Raw genomic sequence first — 19,396 nt, 5'->3', positions numbered from 1 at the left:
CTAAAATAAGCAACTGCAAAAGAATAAGAGAAATAAATCTAATGTCAATGTTCAAAGCAGTCATCTATGTGTTCAGCACATACAGCTGCAATATAAATGTAAGTCTGAAGGTTTTCAGTAGAGCACAGTATTAAATTTATCAGTATAACAGTTGCTGTCACTGTGGTTGGCATACTGTCTTATTAGACACACTGTTGATCAACTGTTATTACAACGACAACAACAAAAACTATGCTGCACAGAGACTTCATGTTAAAGTACCACAATTAAGAACAGAGAAATGCAGCTCGTTTATTACAGAACCTTTTCAGGAAGTTGGTTTTTACTAATTCTTATTGTAATTGCATTGTTCTAATCCTGTATTATAAAGGCAGCTGCTTGCCTATCATTTGTACTTTCCTCGTTAATCCTGACTCAGTGAATTAACCTTTAATTACAGCCGTTAAAATTGAAATGAGCCTCTTGTCTGGCTGGGGCTGCCCCCTTCCAGTGCATGAGACTGATGAAAATTTTTAGGGTCAATGAATATGTCCCATGTCATGTCTGATAGATGCTAAAGATGTGAGGAGGTAAATGTTACCTTAGAAAGATGTGGTTGAAATTTTTAAGAGCTGCATTTATTGACAAAATAACAGAAAAAATACAGCTTAGGTTACCTCTCTCTTCTGTCTGAGTTACAGAGCATAAAACACATACAGACACACTGTTTTACACACATTACCACAATACACATTTAAAGAATAACTTATGGAATCATCATCATGCATCACACATGCTTGTTTTTAAACACCTGGCACCAACCCTGTTTACAGCAGCTCTATTTTAAGGAGTGCAATAAATGTATTCTTCATGTTGGAAAGAAAAAAAACCATTATTTTAAACTCTGCCATAAACCTACGCATCTAATTATATTAAAAATATATTTTTAAAAGTTGGATTAGTTTAAAGGACAGTACTGAATTTTAATGAAAGGCAAAAAATGATCAAAAGGTGATCCTCACAGAAACCTATTTAACTGAGCTTCTGTTTTGTGATATCCCCACAATTTAATTTCTATTTTATAAATAAAACTTTAATACTGCAATTGCACTCTATTTTGCTATTTTGGCACTTTTATTTTTAAATACAACATTTGAATGCTGGGTTATTTTTTGTAACTCAAAGATAACAAAACAGCAAAATAGCAATATAGGACTGAATCAAGTTAATCAGTGGCCTGGTCATTCAGAATACAATCACATTAATATACAAGTTGCTAACTAATTATTACAAATTATATTTATATAATTTTTATAATTATAAATAGTATCTCATTTATAGTGTATATATATTTGAAGAAAATAAGTTGAGAGAGATTTTGAAATGCAAATTTTTTTTAAGAATGAATGCATCTAATAAACACAAGAAGCGTATTTTTAAGGCTTAAACATTATTAAATATCACAACTATTTGCAAATGCATTTATAAGCAAAGAATAGAGGTGAAATGACAAACAAGTAGTGTCAAGGCAAGTGATTATTTTCCAAGCTAACATTTTTAGAAGTATGTGGGAGCAATTTCTGAAAGGACAGTATAGCTTTCACATATCTGATGCTACACATATTCTCTGTAACCAATATAAGAGCATCCACTTATACAGCAATTTTACAGGAACAAAGAAAAAAAAAAGTATGAGGGAATCTTTGTATCATTTCTTCTTCTTCTAGCTTGGCAAAAGTTAATATCTGCTGATGAGCAGCTACATCCATTTGTAGATTTCCAAGTGCTTTCCCAAGGTGAGTAAGCATCATTATCCTCATTTTTCAAATGGAAAACTAAAAGATTAAGATACTCCCTCCAGATCACACAGCAAGTAGTAAGCCAAAAATAGAACTCATTTTCCATATGTAACACCCAGTTCTGTATCCACTGGACCACACTGCCTTCCCACAAGCATCAGTCACACCTAATCAGCCACATAGCTGCATTTTGGGCGGCACTAAGACAAAGTTATTTTTTAACTCCTAAATCCAAGACTATGCCTTTTCACTTGCTTCACACATACAAATTTCCTAGGCACCCTACTAACATACACTGTAGAACATGGTTTCAATTATGCCTTATGCCAGTTACAAATCCTGTAGGGCACAACAGGGACTGCTCCACAGGGAAAAAACACAAATTAAGCTGTAAACTGCAGAACTGCACAAATATCTCTGTCTAATGTGCAGTTGCGGTCAGCAACACACGCAAAGTCATGAACATTCCCAGGAATAGGATACATGTAGACTGCCTTGTGGCACACTTTCTCCCTTCATCTCCCCACAACAAACCTTCCCAATTTCAATCTGTATATTAAAACATGGGCTTCAGAAGTATAATGAAAACACTGAACATATGTGAAAAATGTTGTGATGAAACAGCAAAGAGATAAGACTCCTTACAGAAGTTAAAAAACAAGGGGGCAAATGCTAAGCTATAAAAATAATAAAATTCTATCATATGCTTGTGTTTTCTTAATACAGGATTACAAAAACTAAGGATAGAAGAGAAGATGTGACAAATATTGAAAGCTTATTTAAAAGGATCCTCTTTTTACAGAGTAAAAAATTTTACAAGCATCCTTAAGAGGGCATGGATATACTTACAGAAATGCAAAACTAATTATTTGAAAAACAATGGTAATTGATCAAAATCTGCCTGAGAACAATGGGTAGAAGACCACCATTGCCCACAATATGCTGCTATCATAAGTGGTTGCACTATGTCTCTTTCACAACAAGTTAATGTTTCTTCTGACGCAGCCATTTCTGAAGTAAGCACTTAGACCAGAGCTTATATGAATGACAAATGTACATAGTTAAAGAATAATTTCTGCTAGCAAAGCTCTGAAAAAAAATCATGAAGTGCATGCTAATAACTGTTTGGAATAACTACTATTTATTTCTCAATTGCAGGATTTTGAAAATTCTTAAAACACCTCATGCTAACCTTTCTTGCAAACTGCATATGAGACTACAGCCGTTATATAACCCATTACTGCAGCCTTTGTGTGCCCAGTACTTCTAAGCAGAGATGCTTCAAACAGGAAAATAATATACTTCAGAGTCAGTTTCAAGACATGTTATAGTGGTATTAGAAACAGCTGAAGTGGACAAAGCCACCTAAATTATAAGAAAGTCTTCCCCTCTAAGGACTATGTCAACAACTTAGAAATAAAATACCATTTAAGGTGTTCTCCTAGTCTGAAAATACCTTTAATTAAATATTGAGGAAGTTTATGTTTGCTATTTCTCAAGGAATTCTCTAAGTCTGTACTCAATTTAAAATTAAATGTATTTATCATCTGATTTGACCGATCTGCAGCTTGACCTTGACTTTTGACAAAAGGTATTATTTCTTCTTCATACATCACAATTCCAAAGAAGCTCTTAAAGTGTAGATTGGTCAAAAGTTCTTTAGAAGATATGAAAAAGAAAACAAGATGATGTACTCCTCCCTTCCTAAACAGTTTCTCTGGAAGGCCTGGTAGTAGGGAACAATAAAACATACCATTGACAGCAACAACTATCGTGAAAAAACACTGAACATATTGAATAAAACCTTAGTGAGTAAAGCAGTATCACTTCAATTATACCTTGATTCTTTATGCAGAATAACTGATAGCAAGTCCAAATTGTTGCAACAAATATTTTTATAAGCACTTCTCCACTACAACAAGAGTTTTCTCCCCAATTTGGTACATACATTCTCGGTGACATTTTCCTAGTCATTCCTGACCTTTTCCCCAAACTATCCTATTGGGGGCAGGGAAACCATTTTCTCTCCTTAAATATTACTCAACTCAGACCATACAGCCACACATTTTTTTCCTCATCCAACTTCTTCTCTCACCACAGTTCATATAGACCTGTCAGTCCTTCCTTGCACTAACACTCTTCTGAACCATAACAGGTTTCTTGCTACCAAAGAAATATTTCCTTCTCACTAATTTTACCCACAAAAGCAAGTGTCATTTTTGCCAGTTAATTATCCTATGCAGCATACTCAGGGGTTTCCACATTTAGGAGATATATCTTTACCATTTAAAATCCTAATTCGAAAAGAACACATGGTTTAGCTTTTTTTTTTTTCCTCATCAGCTGTGTGGCAGGAGGAACAGATCACTCTCCTCTTCAGCTTTTCTCTATTACTATAGCTCTCCTCTCACCATTTTTGCTCAAAATATTAATTATTGTAGCAGATTTTAATCCTCTCTGTCCTTAGGTCAATCATGAGTTTTGATTTCAATACCTCTTTTTCCACTTTATAACACCCCTTTTGGGGAAAACACCCATTTTCAGTGTTTTCCAATAACTGCTTCACACTGAAAGCTTGCAGTTTTGTCTTGCCTCCTGTTTTTGATTCGCACTGCATCTTCACATATTTTTCAAAACTGCAAATTATTAATCTGAAACTCAATCAACACCAACTGCAGTTTCCTCAAGCACTTAATTTTGCCGTCACTTGCCTGCATACCATGAGAATCCTCACAGAAACCTCCGGTGAGATCAGTTACCTGGTTCACTCAAATCTGAAGATGAACCACATGTACCAAGACAGAAGAATGCACACAGATTTACTACATTTTGCATTCAGCTGGAAGAAGGTTATTCATGAATTACAAGAGAATTTTGTTTTTCCTGGAACAAACTATAATACGCATGCATGCGTTTATATGAGGGGGAAATGTACTGTATGTAAACATGATGATAAAAACAAATGAGCCACAGGACAAAGCATTAGACTGTGTAGTTTTTATTCAAGAATATTTTGGTTTTGTAAGTTTTCCTATAACTGTAAAACCATTATTGTATTTATACTTTCTTTGTAACACTCAGCAGCTATGAATTTGGAAGTTAAAAAGTTTTCTAAAAGCTGTATCCAATTACAGTGGTGAATGATTTGAATAATAGACTGCTCGGCATATTCCAAGATAAGTGGCTGCTACATTTCTTTGATATTAGGGTCATATACTGTACTTAGTTATTTTTACTCCACGCTTTCCATTGCCTAGTAATAAATTAATTTCTCACTGTTAGTTTGGCATGTGCCCTACAGTTATATTCACTTTCTCTCCCACTGAAGGAAGAAGTTTTCTAAAGTATCTTTAGAATTAGGCATCATAGAATAAATTCAAAATACTATTTGAAGATGCACATTCCCACATAAAGTCTTAAAAGCCAGTTTTATATTTTCATTTTTAGAAAATTATCTGGCAGTGCTGAACATCATGGGATTGTAGTTATCTAACTACTTGCACACACTTAAGACTTTTTAAACATATGGATATAAATTGAAAGAATGAGTTTTAACTTTAGTATTTAATTTCCATTGCTCCCTGGTGCAGAAAACTCAGCTAAGGACCTCATGTACATCTGCAACTATCAAAGGCAGTCAGAGCTGAGTTTAGATCTGAAAACTGAATACAGACCAAAATGTAATCACCATCCAGGCAGAAACAATTAAATCTTACATGAGCTGGGTTCTTTACAGAGCAGAGAGAATGAGGAAATGTTCCAGTTTCTTTGCTAGTTACCAGACCTCAGTAACACTGAGGAAGCAGTTTGCACAGTCATCATACAGAACAACTTCTACTCTTCAGCCTACACCTTCTAGCTCTGTTTATCTAACAGCTCTATTTCTTTGTAGGTGTCTTCAGAAGAATAGGGAGAAGCAGTTTAGCAAATGAACAGCAGCAATCATGAGGAAAGCAAGCATGAATATGGGAGTGGAATATATGTTCATGTACTATAAACAATGAAAGAAATAAAGACACTGGCAAGCAGGGACACCTAAGCCTCTGGCATTACAGATTGCTATCTCTAATTTATTCTCAAAGGTGATAATTTTGAAGTAAAGAAAAGACACCAGAGCCATTCTTAAGCTAACCCAAAGCCAAGTAAACATATGACAGCTTGTGTTTTAAGCTGTCAAAGCCATAAAGGATGGCAAAGAAGCAACTGCGGAGTGCAAAGAGTAACACCACAGCTGTTGCTAAACACAGACTTGTCACCTAAGAGTGTATACTGCTCTACAAAATAACATGGAAGAGAATTACTGGCATCTTCAATGACTACGTATCAGTTGTAGCGACTGCATGTCCCTGGATTGTTACTGGCCTGCTTGAAATTTATGTTACAAGCCAATTATCTTAGATAAAGCTAATATCCAACAAATTATCTGAAAGTCTCCCATTTCAATACCAAATCTTGAAGCCTGTAAAGATAAAACTGAATCATAAGCAAAGTTGAATTTAATCCAATCACTCATGTAACTCCTTTACTTAACAAATATTTGATGTTGCAAACTACTGTTTCTTGTATCAGCACCAAGTAGGTTATCAGTGACTATTAAAGTTTCAGCATAGGTTCTAGACACCAACCTCATTAGAAACAAGGCGAGGCTAAAAATAATGCCTGTTTCTCTGGTATTTTGTGTGGTCACATCCATCCATTTTCACAGGGATATGCACCCTGTTATACCACCGCAATTTCTATTTAAATTGCAAATAAAAATTGGACACACACAAAATACTAAAGAAAACCCAATTGAAAGAGAACAAACTACTATTCCTTCCCACAATAAAGAACACCCTCTACCTCCATGAGTTTGCTAACTCTAATTACACCTATAGTTTTGAGATTTCCTAATGGCAAGTACTACAAACCACTAACAGAATGAATCATGACACATACTGATACACCACTGATTGTAAATCTATACCCTTTTTTATTTGCACCCATGGACTATGTTTCATATATTTATGAAAAATTACTTCCCATTAGCAAAATGTCATGATTGGAAGCATGTATGATACACAAACAGACTAATAGCAAGTATGTGATGCTCTTGTAGCTTATTTTTGATAGTGTAGCAGATTAATTATTAGAAAGACCTCTGTCGTTTGGATACTTAATTTCTGAATTAAAGTTTCCTTGAGGCAAAGAAAAAGATAATTTGAAAGATAAGGTTAAAAATTCTTGAAGGCATCTTTCTCAGACACGCAATATTCATACTTTTATCAACATTTCAGAATGCAATTACAAATCAAAAAATGCTGCCAGACTTGCATGTAAACCATAATTTCATATAAAACTTCTACAGGTGAAAGTACTGTAAAAAAAACACTTTAATGATGTCCTCAAAACATGTGAAATTCTTAAACTTACATGCACCTTTCCACTTTTTAAAGGCTACTTACATCAATGACTGATGAACTTGACAGACTTAATCCCTCTAGGTCTGCTGCTAAACTTGGGGACAAAACAGCTGCCGTAGGAACTGCCACAGGAGTTGTTACAGAACAAACTAAAAGAAAAAAGGTAAGAGACACTTAAATGGAAAAACAATTTAAGATACTGTGAAAAAACAGTGATTTCTTTTTTCTTTGCACAAAGAAGTTTTATGTCCTCATCTAAATGTTATATTCTTCTACTTATATTTGATGAATATTCATTGATGAATACATTGGTATTCACATTGATGAATATTTGAAGAATATGTTATATGCTTGTTTCTAAATATAAGATTACTTTTTTAGACATATGGCCCCAATACTCAGAATAAGCAATGAAAATATGTATACAACTTATACATGAACAGACCGTGTGATTTACTTTAGAAGAATTTTCTCCTCCTTTCCTATTTTTCCTTTATTTTATCCTTCAGTCTGATAGATACTGTGTAGCACATTTTCATTTACAGGCTACATGCAAAGTACATGTTAATGCAATTCTGATAGGCTGCAACTACAGAAGTAAACTTTAAGAAGGGTACTACAAGCACAGACAAAAACCAGAGCAAGCTTTATCTCACCCTTCCAAGACTACCATTTCACAGTTCTTCAGAAATGTGATTCTTAGCATCTTAAGATAATACCATAACTGGCCCATAGATTGAACAGGGGTTGTAGAAGTAACATCCACTATTACCCGAGAAAATAAGTCCACTTTAACAGAAAACAAGTCCAGACACATACAAATGCTCAAAGTAAATGTTTTATATGGTGGGAGATTCTAAATTTTGAAACAATTCCTCAATTATAAAACAAAATATTGTAATAACTGTGCTTAAAAATAATTTGACAGTCTAAGTATTTATTTTGTCAGGAAACTAGTACAATAAATTAACAGAATCAATGTTTCAGAAATTTAACTTCATTGAATTAACTGACCTGATTTTATGCCTTGGGAAAAATGAGGCTTTAATCAAGATACTTACAATCATCTAAATCTAAGAGAAACATGTCTTGTTTTTTTGGAGCCTTTCTTTCTTGCACTGGTTTTTCTTCTTTCTGTCAAAATAGATTAATATTTCATCTTCCACCATATCAGCAAAAGAAAAGCATTTAGTACATTCATCAAGCAAGTGCATTTATTTTACTACTTCATAAAACAGAATGTATCCATGTTCAGAATGTGGCATCCAAAGAATTCACCTACTGAGAAAGATTTGTTTATATAGTTAAACTGTATCTAAATGCCACAACTGAATTTCGGTAGCCCCTGCATTCATCTAATATTAATCATTGTTGCTACACAGAAAACATTTGGTGACAGATCAGACAATTCTGTTGAGCTAATTAAAAAATAAAGCTGCTATCTCTTTAAGACAAAAGATTTGTGTACTAACATTTCTGTTTTCATATGAAAAACAGGTCAAAATCGATTCAATAAGAAATATAGTTTAATTTGCACTTATCCAGGAGCACAGAATTCTGTCCAATTATCTACTGGGATTTACTTAACAGGAAGCTGAGTTTTGTCACCAAAAAAATTCAGTTTTAACCTTGAGATGAGTTCTAATTGGCCGTACCTGAAGTAAAGACTAGGGAAGTAATAATCCCAGTACCATTACAGAGTATTTCAACAAAATTTGCTTCAATAACTAAAAAAGTTCTAAACAAATCTTCATAAGAGCAAGTGTTGGCTATACCTACAGAGCACGTCTAGACAGTGGTGATTCAGGAAAGAATTCATTGTGTTACAGCTCAGTACACTCTGCCAAGAGGGTGGTTTAGTATAAAGAATTGATTTTAGGATGTAGCCAGAAACTTCTGTAGCAAGGAGTTTTGTCATCATGTTGTTCCTGCCCACCCTAATGCATCTTTCATTTGGGTCAGCTGAAGAATTTCTTCTCCCTTCGTTCTCTTTGGCTCACATACCAAACAGAAGGCTTTGCAATTTTTTTTATAAAACATATTAACTGCCTTTAGACCTTAAGACATTGCTCACCACCCAAGTTATTTCAAGTAATTTAAATGCAGTTTTTCCAGGAGTCACACTTTCTAGTTTACCTGCTTCCTCTTAAACAGTATGTGACAGCCAAATTCATAAGGAAATATTTTACCACTTCTAATAAATTAACAAGTCTAAATGAATCAGTAAATCTCTTTATGCCCATCTAGACGATAATTTCTTAAGCATTTCAGACACCCAGACACAAAAATTTCTAGAAGAGCCTGGAGTGAACTCAGCAGCTAGAACCACTTCCTTTAACCAGCACCATAGAATAAAATAACACCTCTTTTCTCAAGGCACATTCCCTTTCTTCTGGTCTCTCAGCTTGATAGTCAGTTGCAAACAAATGATAATAATGAGTTTACCTTTTTTCAATTTTGCAAGGAATTCTATGGTTTCCTGCAAAGAAGATGAAAGAAGCTACCCAACATTGTCACTATTTGAAGCCATTGATGTTAATGACTACCAGGTTTGACCTCAGCCATGATGAAATCACTTATCATGATCTTCCTATAAATACCATGACTCAGACAGTAGTCACTTACATGATCCCTATGCTTGAGGTATTCTGGGAGAAGAATCATCTTGTGGAATAAAAAGAACAGGAGCCACTATTTTAAAAGTTATTTTTACATCATGATACTTTAATGATCCTCATCCTTATGGTATTTGAGTGTTCTACTACTGGTGATTTATCTGAGACCTAAAACTCCTCTGAACAAAGAAAATACTACAAAAAAGCTTTAAAATTGCATTGAAGTGACACAACTTCCGATATGTTTTGTCCAGAATTTCTGAGGGACTCCTGCAGAACCAAGTTTCTTGAATTCCATTCTGCTCACAACTACCGGACCTTTCTTTGGAGATGTGCTTATTAGCAAGTCACTAAGTTTGTTTTGGCTACTTTTGTTTTAGAACTGTGAAATAAGGACAAATAGTACACTTCATAAGCTACAAGTTCTACTTGAATTACTCATGTCAGAGATACAATTTTGTAACAATATTTCTCATGAACTCCAAGCCACTTTATAGTATCATTTGGTGAATATTTAGCCCTGAATCTCAAGTTTAGCTGTTATTTCCAGCACCTTTACTGTAAATTATGTATCACAACCCTTTTCCTGAACTAGAAAACTCTTCAGAAATCAAAACAGACTAAAGGAGAACTCAGTTAAACAAAAGGCAGATATATTAAAAATATCCTCAATTTCTGAACTTTCACCATCTGTCCCCACTTATCCTTAAGATACAATTCTACTTTCAACTATGATTAAAGTTGAAAGTTATGGTTTTATATTTGCTAAATGTTTCCATAGAGATAGGTTGTGTCCATCTCCTTTATTATGCAGCCAATTAAAAGTCTCTAAAAAGTGGCTCAAGAGTCCTACGAGGAGAATTCTATATGCTTCAGTACATGTTTCTAAAAAATTAGGAGTCACTGCCAAAGAATCCTCACTGTTTAGTGTATCTGTTTACTAAAGGCAACTAAGATGGGCAGTCTAAGTCACAAATAATACCAATAGCATGCTTCACTTTGCTTTTTCTGTCACAAGTACAAAAAGTACACGAGGCTTGATGCATACTTTTATAAGGTGAAATTCATCCTTGCACTGATATAACTTTGAATCTACTACATTAAAAATGTTTAAAAATGGGGAAAAAAATCCTTCAAAAGAATTTACTTCTTATAGTTCAAACCAAAATAAAATGGTCCTAAAATAAGGCACAAATAAAAAAATAATTCCTGAACGAATGTATGGCAAGGAAAAATTTCACTGCACATTTTACCAGAAGATGGCATTTAAGTGTATCTGTTTACTACAAAGAACAAGCAAGTAAACAATTCCACCAAACAAAAAGCAAAAAATGCACAAACCTGACTACCATCTGGGAAATGTAAAATCAAGGGCTAATTAAATCCAGATAAAGGTAATGTCTAAGTGTCATCATGTCTTGTTTTCAACTTCAAATGAGTGTTTGAAGCTTAAGAAAACACTGGGCTACTCATATGTGTGTTTGGGTGCTATATATACAAAAACCACACCAATATTTTCATGCTTGTATGTGTTTCTACATACAGGTTTGCAGGTATGCACATTAATTGCGTGCAATTCTGTAGAAAACACCAAAGAAATCTATTTATATGGGTCCTGCCTATAACAAACATGATTATTTGCAATTTATTTTGTCCAAGAAAAGAAAATTGATTGGCTGTCTATGACCAATAAATAGCCAATGACTGCATCTATATCAATTGAGGAAAAAAAGCTTTGCATCTGAAATCTAGACAATAAAAAGGTTCTGACGTGTCTGACATTTCTCTGTAACACAATTTTTCCTTTTTTTTTCTCTTAAAACTAAGCCTACAATATACCCCAAACAGTATTCTACCAAGAAAGCCCACTATGGGAAAAGAAGAATACTAAACAAAGAAGTTAAGGTATATTCCATCAAACATTTCTCCATTTGCAATTCATCTTGATAATAGAGATAGAACCTGGTAAATGCATATAGGACTTGAAGCAGGAGATTTCTCTTGCTCAATGCATAATTCATGTGCTCCGCCTGCAAAGTGTGTAAAATGAGAATTTCACACCGCAGCATGAGCCATGGAGCTGCAGAGAAAAGGCAGATGAAATCATATTCTGCTGTGCGAATTTTATTTCTTATCCTCCCAATATTTATACAAAACCATCACTGACAATCCAAATGCATTGACAGATCACCCACTGTTTCCATTGTGTTAGCACTTGAAAGGAGATCAGGCAGAAAGATAGACAATTTGTTTTTGTATATTTTTTAAATAGTGGATCAGGTTTTTAACAGCTGAGTGACTGTATTATACTTGTAGAAGGAGGTCAACAGTAGCTGATTTTAAAATCCCACTGTAGAGACACCTACTTATACATGCATCATCCTCAAATCTGCATTTTAGCTCTACAGTGTTTATGCTTACAGTATAGTATGTATCTGAACACCTCAAATTATCGATATTTCAAAATTATATAAAAGACTGCAGTACAAGAGACTGACTTTTCGATTCACTGCAGCTCAATTACAGTGAAGACAACAGGTTTTTCAAAATGATTTGTCAGGAGAAAAAAATACTAAACCATTAATAACATACTCAGGAAAATAATCTGAATTTTTGGTAGTGTATTTTAATGACAGTAAGTGCATGGATGTATGTAGAAATTAAGCTCCAGTGTGAATGTAACAAAACCTTTTTTATTAAGAAAATTTTGCAGAACATGGAAATGGCACCCAACACAATATATAAGGAATGGTAAGCATCACCCAAAACATCTGCAATGTAATGTAGTTCATAACATGTAGCAAACTGAGAAATCATAAAAATAGAGCTCACTAACCACAACTTTTTTCATTTCAGAAAATCTTTTCAATTTTACTGAAAAGGAAATCCTAATGAATAATATCCCCATATAGACTGCCCAAATTAAGAACACACTATAACAGAATAACATAAGCATTGCCTTTTCTAATGACAAACAATCAGAATAAAGCACGCATTTCTGAGAGTCTGGCAGAAACCATCTGTTTCCTGGGTGGTCTGAAAATAAGTCAGGAAGGGAGCAGAAAAAAATATATGTGGTTCTTTTAAGATGTACCTTGACACATAAGGGGTCTATATATAAGACTTTAAGTATGATCTTCTTTAAAGTTTGTTAAAAATTGGGTTTTTTTTCTAGCTTGGAATGTGTTACCATCAGTTACCTTCATCTATCACTACAGTGCTCAAAATAGTTTTCTGACAAAAAATCTTATTAAGCTAGTTAGCATAGCAATCACTTCTAATAAAAAATACCTGTGTTTCTTTTCCCCCACCACCTTATCTAACTATATGTCTAAAAATAAACAAGTACTAGAAACACTTGAATGCAGACATCAAGGTTTAAGTGGAAAGTAACTTTAAGGTCCAGGGATTAATACCATATACTGAAACAGTTCTTCTTGTTCAAGGACATTAACTGCTCCCTACACCTTAACATATGACTATTGATGTTTACAGCTCATCAGCCAAGTTTGTTGCCCTTATATTAAATGCGCTAATTTCTAAATGCAAAAGAATTTTAGGAACATTTAGCTTCTGCACAGTGAACTCTACGCTTTTCAATAATCTCCTCGCTACTATTCTTGCTGCCATGCATATAAACACATTCCTATTTGTTGTAATGTCTTTTGTGATGTTTAAAAGCTTTGCAATTTTTCCCCTCTATCTTTTGACTCTACTCTTATCAACTCTTCTATCAACTGTTTACAAATACTTCTTGTTCCTAACACATTTCCTTTTACGTGCTAAGACTTCAGAACTACTGCAATGTTCCCTCTCTTCTCTTAAAATCCAAGGCTTTGACAACTTTCCATCGACTTCAACAATTCAACCCCAAGCTTCCTGGACATTCCAGTTCTCATATTCAGTGTATTTGACTTCACACATTCTGCTGTTTTAAAATACAAAAAGCTTCTTTATGCTAGTAGTCCTCACATATCCTGTGAAAGAACCGAACAGTTTAGAGAACTATAGTGACAGAAATTATCTACATGGTGTCAATATCCTGAGAAAAATGGAAAAATGCAGCAGAGAGAAGACAGTTTGAACATGGCTTTGCAGTGCCTGCTCAGAACTAAGCATATCAGAGTACGTATAACTTTCTGGTGAAAAAATACCATGATGATGTGGGGAGCTGCAAATTGTTACAATTAATTCATGTCCCATCTAGTATCAAAGCAGTTTTTTCTAAGTGAATTCAAGTTGTATTCTTTGTGCTACCACTTTTTTGCAGGATCCAGTCTGGCTGCTCTAGAAGAAAAAACCTTTTGATACACATGTGTTACCCAATGTGTTATTTGGGCAAGAAACTGATCAAAACATCAAAACACATTTCCACTTCTCAAGTAATACGGCCTCACTTCATCTTTTGTTCTACTTCGTTGAAGAAGGGAACACATTAAAAGTTAACATCACAACTTAAGAGTTCTCAGGCACACCTATGAAGTTGCAAAACAAAGATCATGTACAATGTTGGTTCAAGATTTAGAGAAATGCAGAGCCTTGCCTCCTTATTTAAATGAAATATATGCTTCAACAGCCTTACCTCTTAACTGATCAAAACACACCTATTCATCAGCTTCAAAAATTGCTATTCAAATTCAAAAATTGCTAGAACTGCAACAAAGGATGTCTATTTTGACTAATTTGCCATCTATACAGAAGCCCTGACTAAAATGGCTTAGCTTAATTTAAAATGCATTAAGAGAAATTAAGTTTCACCTAATTTTCAATACAACATATCAGAATTTAAATGGAAATTTCTGAGCTACAATTCTACTCTTCAACTTTTTTTTGGTAAAGATATAGAAAGAATTGCATAGGAAGTATTTGGTAACAGAAAAATAAGTGTCAGAAATTCTTTTACTCTTCTTCCTGAACAGATTTAGCAAAAAGTTTCTAATTTATTTATTTTTAAATACAAGGTATGTGGGTAAATAGTAACCAATTAATGCTAATAGCATGAATAATTAATTCTATAACACGAGTTTGAGTAATGAACTTTTAGGCACTTTTTCTTCACTAAGGTAAGCAATTAAATCCCAACTGACACATGAATGACTGCTGCATGTTCTTGCATCTTCACATATTTTGAAACCAATTTAAAAAAAATGTATTATAAAGCTTGCTATTTCACATCTGTTTTAAGAAAGCTAACAGAATTTGAAGTAACAGGACTTTATATTCCTATCAAACAGAGACAGCAAGTAAAAGTTGATTTCTCATTAGGAATATTAATGCTACTTACCTATATATACATCTCAGTTATAGATTCATTAACTATACTATTCTCAATTTTAACAGAAAAATTTAAAACTAAGCTAAGAGTTCTATTAGAACATCTTTAAACACTTAAAAACAATGTACTAACATTTGGTTCTATGGTTTTCTTTCCTCTCAGACCCAGGTATTATAGCTATAGTTTAAGATTCAATTTTAATAAAATAACCATCACATGCATGTATCAAGTTTCATCAGTTCAACAATAACCTAAAAATTAAATTAAAAACCAATTAATTTTATTATAAAAGAATAATAGACCACTAGAAAAATATTATTTTCTGTGTATAAAAAATAATTAGATCCTATTATTGTTCTTCATCTATAAGGCCTAAAAATAACATAAAATAATATGTAATTTATATTTTTATAATTCATGTTTTTTGTTATAAAAACTCTCTTACTTGCTTAAACTATCAAACTACTTTTTGACTGGTCTCTCTATGAAAAGTAAAAAGATGTTTTTCATAAATTCTGGATTGTTTTAGGTATGCATAAAACTGCTACCCATCTTCACTCTAACAGAAAGAAACAAGGATAGATGGTTAGATACACATTCTCATATTTTATGCAGGCCTTAAGAAAACATATTTTACCTTATTAACCTTATTAGAGGTAGCATTTCTAGATTTTCCAGGCTCAGAGTCACTTTTAGAGTCAGATTCTGACTTGGATCCTGAAGAACTTTCATCTGATGAAGTGTACTCTGTATCAGAGGAACTGGATGTGCTTCTCTTTTTGGAAATCCCCTCTGCTTTCTTTTTAATATCCTCCGAATCACTACATATTTAAAAAAAGCGTTAAGAGACATGTAAAACCACCAAAGGAATCAGCTTGGGCAATATCCTACATCAGCATTTCAAAGTTTCATTAAATGAGTTTCAAGTCATGATTTCTCCACAACAAAAAACTATTCACCTATGAACGAAGTAGTTTAAGGCTACACAAAACTGTTCTATTATACTACACAGTACATCATCATATGTAGTCTAAATGAGCAAAACAGCTAAATAAAATGTGAACATATAAAAATATTATTTGCATGCATCAAGCTTGTGACATTACACAAGGAAGTACACATTACAAAAGGAAGTACAGCCCCCCTTTAAAATAAAGATGCTTTCATACTATTCCGCCTATGATGAACAGAATTTTCGTGTATCATCTTTTCGTACAGTAATATTGCTTAAAAAAACCAAATTAGTTTAGTTTATTCCTTTGTTAATTCTTCTGAATAAAACTGCATCACCTAGAAATAAGACCTATAATGTCTACAAATTGCTCAACACATTAAAGAGTTTATACACAAGAGCTGTTATATTCCTACACCTTTGGTCACAGTGAAATTCTGTTCACCCACCAATGTTGGTTTATGTTGGTGTGTGTTAACAGCCAGCTGTTATGTTATCTGCCTTGTTCACATCTAAAAATACTTAAAAAACTAGTTACTAGATTACCTTTTTGTCTCAGGGGGAGTTACTACCACAGGAAATGAAAATTGTTTTCTAACAGTTGTCATGGAGCAGAAAAATTAATATTGCATATAGAAAAAAACACTCTGTTCTTGGATTTGCAAACAACTATTTTATACTTCTAAATCAGGTGTTTCATACACTACCTGATTCAGCTTCCTTCCCAAGACAATGAATTGGCTGTTGAAGCGCTTGAAGGGTAACAAGGTCAACAATAATTAAACAAATCTAGACTACTCAACTATTAAGAGTCCCTCTGGACTCATATTAAATTGTTACACATTTTTGCTTAGCTTTAAGAGCAGTGCTAAAGAATGTACTATGCTGCATCACTGAGATTGCAATGTTTTCAGATGAAAAAAATACAGAGAAGGAGAAATGAAAATCTGAAATGACAGAGATCAAAATAGAGTGAAGTCTTCCTCCTCTCAAGAACCTCCTATGACTGAATTGCCTAAATAAAATTTAATCAAAATTATTTCAAATAAATAATGTTTAGGCCATGCCTACCCATGTAACTGAAGCTAAAATTACTTCCCCAAATTTTAACCAAAAGCATAAAGCAGTAAATTTGAAGCTTGCAAAGCTAAAAATGGAACAGTAGTACATGTCACAAAAACAGTGTAATGTAGCACATCTGATTGTTAAAATCACGGTGAAAAACAGGTTCTGCAAATTATGTTTCAGTATGACAACATTTAAAAAATTGTTTAAGGTAAATGACAAACAAAAAATCCACTACTATATACTGTTCAAAGTTTCTTCATGACAACATCCATATTTCATTCACTGCCATTTAACAGTAGCTGTAGTTGCATTAACAAATAAGTTGTTGTGAACCCATTACATAAATGAAGTTGTTTTTAATAATTTATCTTTAGCTTAGCTTTAAAATTAGCTTTGAAGATTAAAAATGTTACTTTACCGCACATCAGCCAGTTTTGATGGGTAATAATTGTTTATCTTACTGCTTAAAATTTCAGATGTTATTCTAATGAAAAGAATTTACTGGTAACTAGCTTTTTAACTTTGCGATGATGAAAAGCCTGTATTAATTTAACCTACAGATTTCATTTGTTCTGAACAGGAAAAACAATATAAATCACTTTTAAAATCATTAAATCCTGACTTAAATTAATAAAGTCATAATTAGGGCATTATGCTGTGTTTGTTATGGAAGTGGCAAGGCGAGCTGCTTTAATTACTGTCTGTAATAAAAGGAGCAGAGTGTGTACTGCGCCCCAATCAGCGCTGTCAGCCACGACTGAGCTGAGCTGCAAACTCATCAAGTGAGCTGGCAGCAGACTACAAAGTAAAGGGCGATCGTGTCTGCAGAGGCTACTTGCTGACAGCAGTGGAAGAAACAGATTCATACAATCCAAGGTATTAGCCCCAATTACTCAAAATTTTAATGATACTTTAATACATGATAATGCTGTTGATAATAGGCAATCTTAAAAGCGCTAACACTTAAATATCTTATGACCGTTTCCCTTCACAGCCCTTGCCTCTAATATTTGGATCATAATCTTTTTAATATAACATTATTTAGAAAAATCAATTGTCTTAGTTACATAATGGCAAAGTGTTGAAGGACTTAATTTTAGCTCTCAGCAAAATTGCATCAAAGGTAATTAAGTGTTTCACACAACTATTTGATCACTTATTCAGCCTCCCAAGGTTACATCAATTTTCAACAAGCCACCCAAGATTTTACTGAAGTCAGAAATTAATTCCAAACATAAGACTAGTCTGATTAATGAAAATATGAACTAGGTTCATACCCTGACATCACTCCTTGGCCAATACACACCCAAAATAGCCTAATTAAAGGCTTGGCAGACTGGTAACAGGAAGAGTGCTTTATAAGACAGTATCACAAAAAATTAAAACCAGACAAACATTTACCTACCTTTCATTGACAGCCCTATATGTTTTCTTAGCAGCACTTTCTTTGCTGTCTGATTCACTGTCAGTTGATTCTTCACTGGGAGAGGAACTCCCACTACTCTCATCAGTGCTGCCTTCCTCTTTATCTTCCTTCTCACTTTCACTGTCAGACCCACTCCCTGAAATGAAAACAAGCCTTACAATTTTGATCTAAATAGCTTAAATAATTAGTATTTTAGAAATCAAATTTTGTTTTAAATTAAACAAAACAAAATTTGATTTCTAAAATATTTGGTTTGGTATTTTAAGATCCAGTTGAAAGCTTTAGTATTATCTACCCTGTGCCAAAAGAAGGCAAGGGAACTACTTTCCCCTTATATCTACAAAATTTTATTAGTTGAAGATATGTCCTCTTCAGCCTACAGTATTATACTTTTTCAAATTAGAAATTTGAATAATAAATTAATCACATGTGGATTCTTCAAAGTTACATAACCCTATAAGGAGCTGGAGATGACCTCAAATTTTCTAGACTTTACATTTGCTCAGCTGCAAAATTATCTTCTCAAACAGTTGCTTAATTAGATAATCTGTTCTTAAATACTCATAGTGACTATGATTGAATCACTGATTTAAACAAATTATTAATCCTGTAATTAATCACATAGTTACAAAATATTCAAATATCTATAGTAAGTATATGCTTCCATTACTTCAGAAATCACTAATTTCAGTGGTACAATTCTTAACATTTCTGCATATTTCCTCAGCTTACGAACTGGAAGGAAGCAGCTCCATCTTTGTATTCTAAGATGACCCTCTTCCATTCAACTAGATACTGATAATTCTTTCAAGTCTCTAATGCTAGACATTTTCTGTGTTTAAAGTCTGGACCTGGAAGAATTATGATCTTTACTACATCT

General features: G+C 33.6%; 1 protein-coding gene across 5 annotated transcripts in view; it reads right to left on the bottom strand.

Moving 5' to 3' along the window:
* AP3B1 (adaptor related protein complex 3 subunit beta 1) overlaps positions 1–19,396 on the bottom strand; it is a 153,058-nt gene that overhangs the window by 45,470 nt on the left and 88,192 nt on the right. For 3 of the 5 annotated variants that reach the window (XR_010443078.1, XM_064735989.1, XM_064735987.1), the window contains exons 19-22: positions 18,496–18,652; positions 15,708–15,891; positions 8,242–8,314; positions 7,223–7,329 (exon numbers count right to left, since the gene is read on the bottom strand). Coding sequence is in view for 4 of the 5 variants with exons in the window: in XM_064735989.1 (XP_064592059.1) it covers positions 7,223–7,329; positions 8,242–8,314; positions 15,708–15,891; positions 18,496–18,652 (521 nt within the window). In the remaining variant the exon portion in view is untranslated. The remainder of the gene's footprint in view (positions 1–7,222; positions 7,330–8,241; positions 8,315–15,707; positions 15,892–18,495; positions 18,653–19,396) is intronic. The other 2 variants (XM_064735990.1, XM_064735988.1) reach the window with 1 other exon arrangement.

The sequence above is a fragment of the Zonotrichia leucophrys genome, chromosome Z (assembly GCF_028769735.1).
Source record: "Zonotrichia leucophrys gambelii isolate GWCS_2022_RI chromosome Z, RI_Zleu_2.0, whole genome shotgun sequence".
Classification (NCBI taxonomy): domain Eukaryota; kingdom Metazoa; phylum Chordata; class Aves; order Passeriformes; family Passerellidae; genus Zonotrichia; species Zonotrichia leucophrys.
This window is presented reverse-complemented; position numbering and strand designations above follow the sequence as displayed.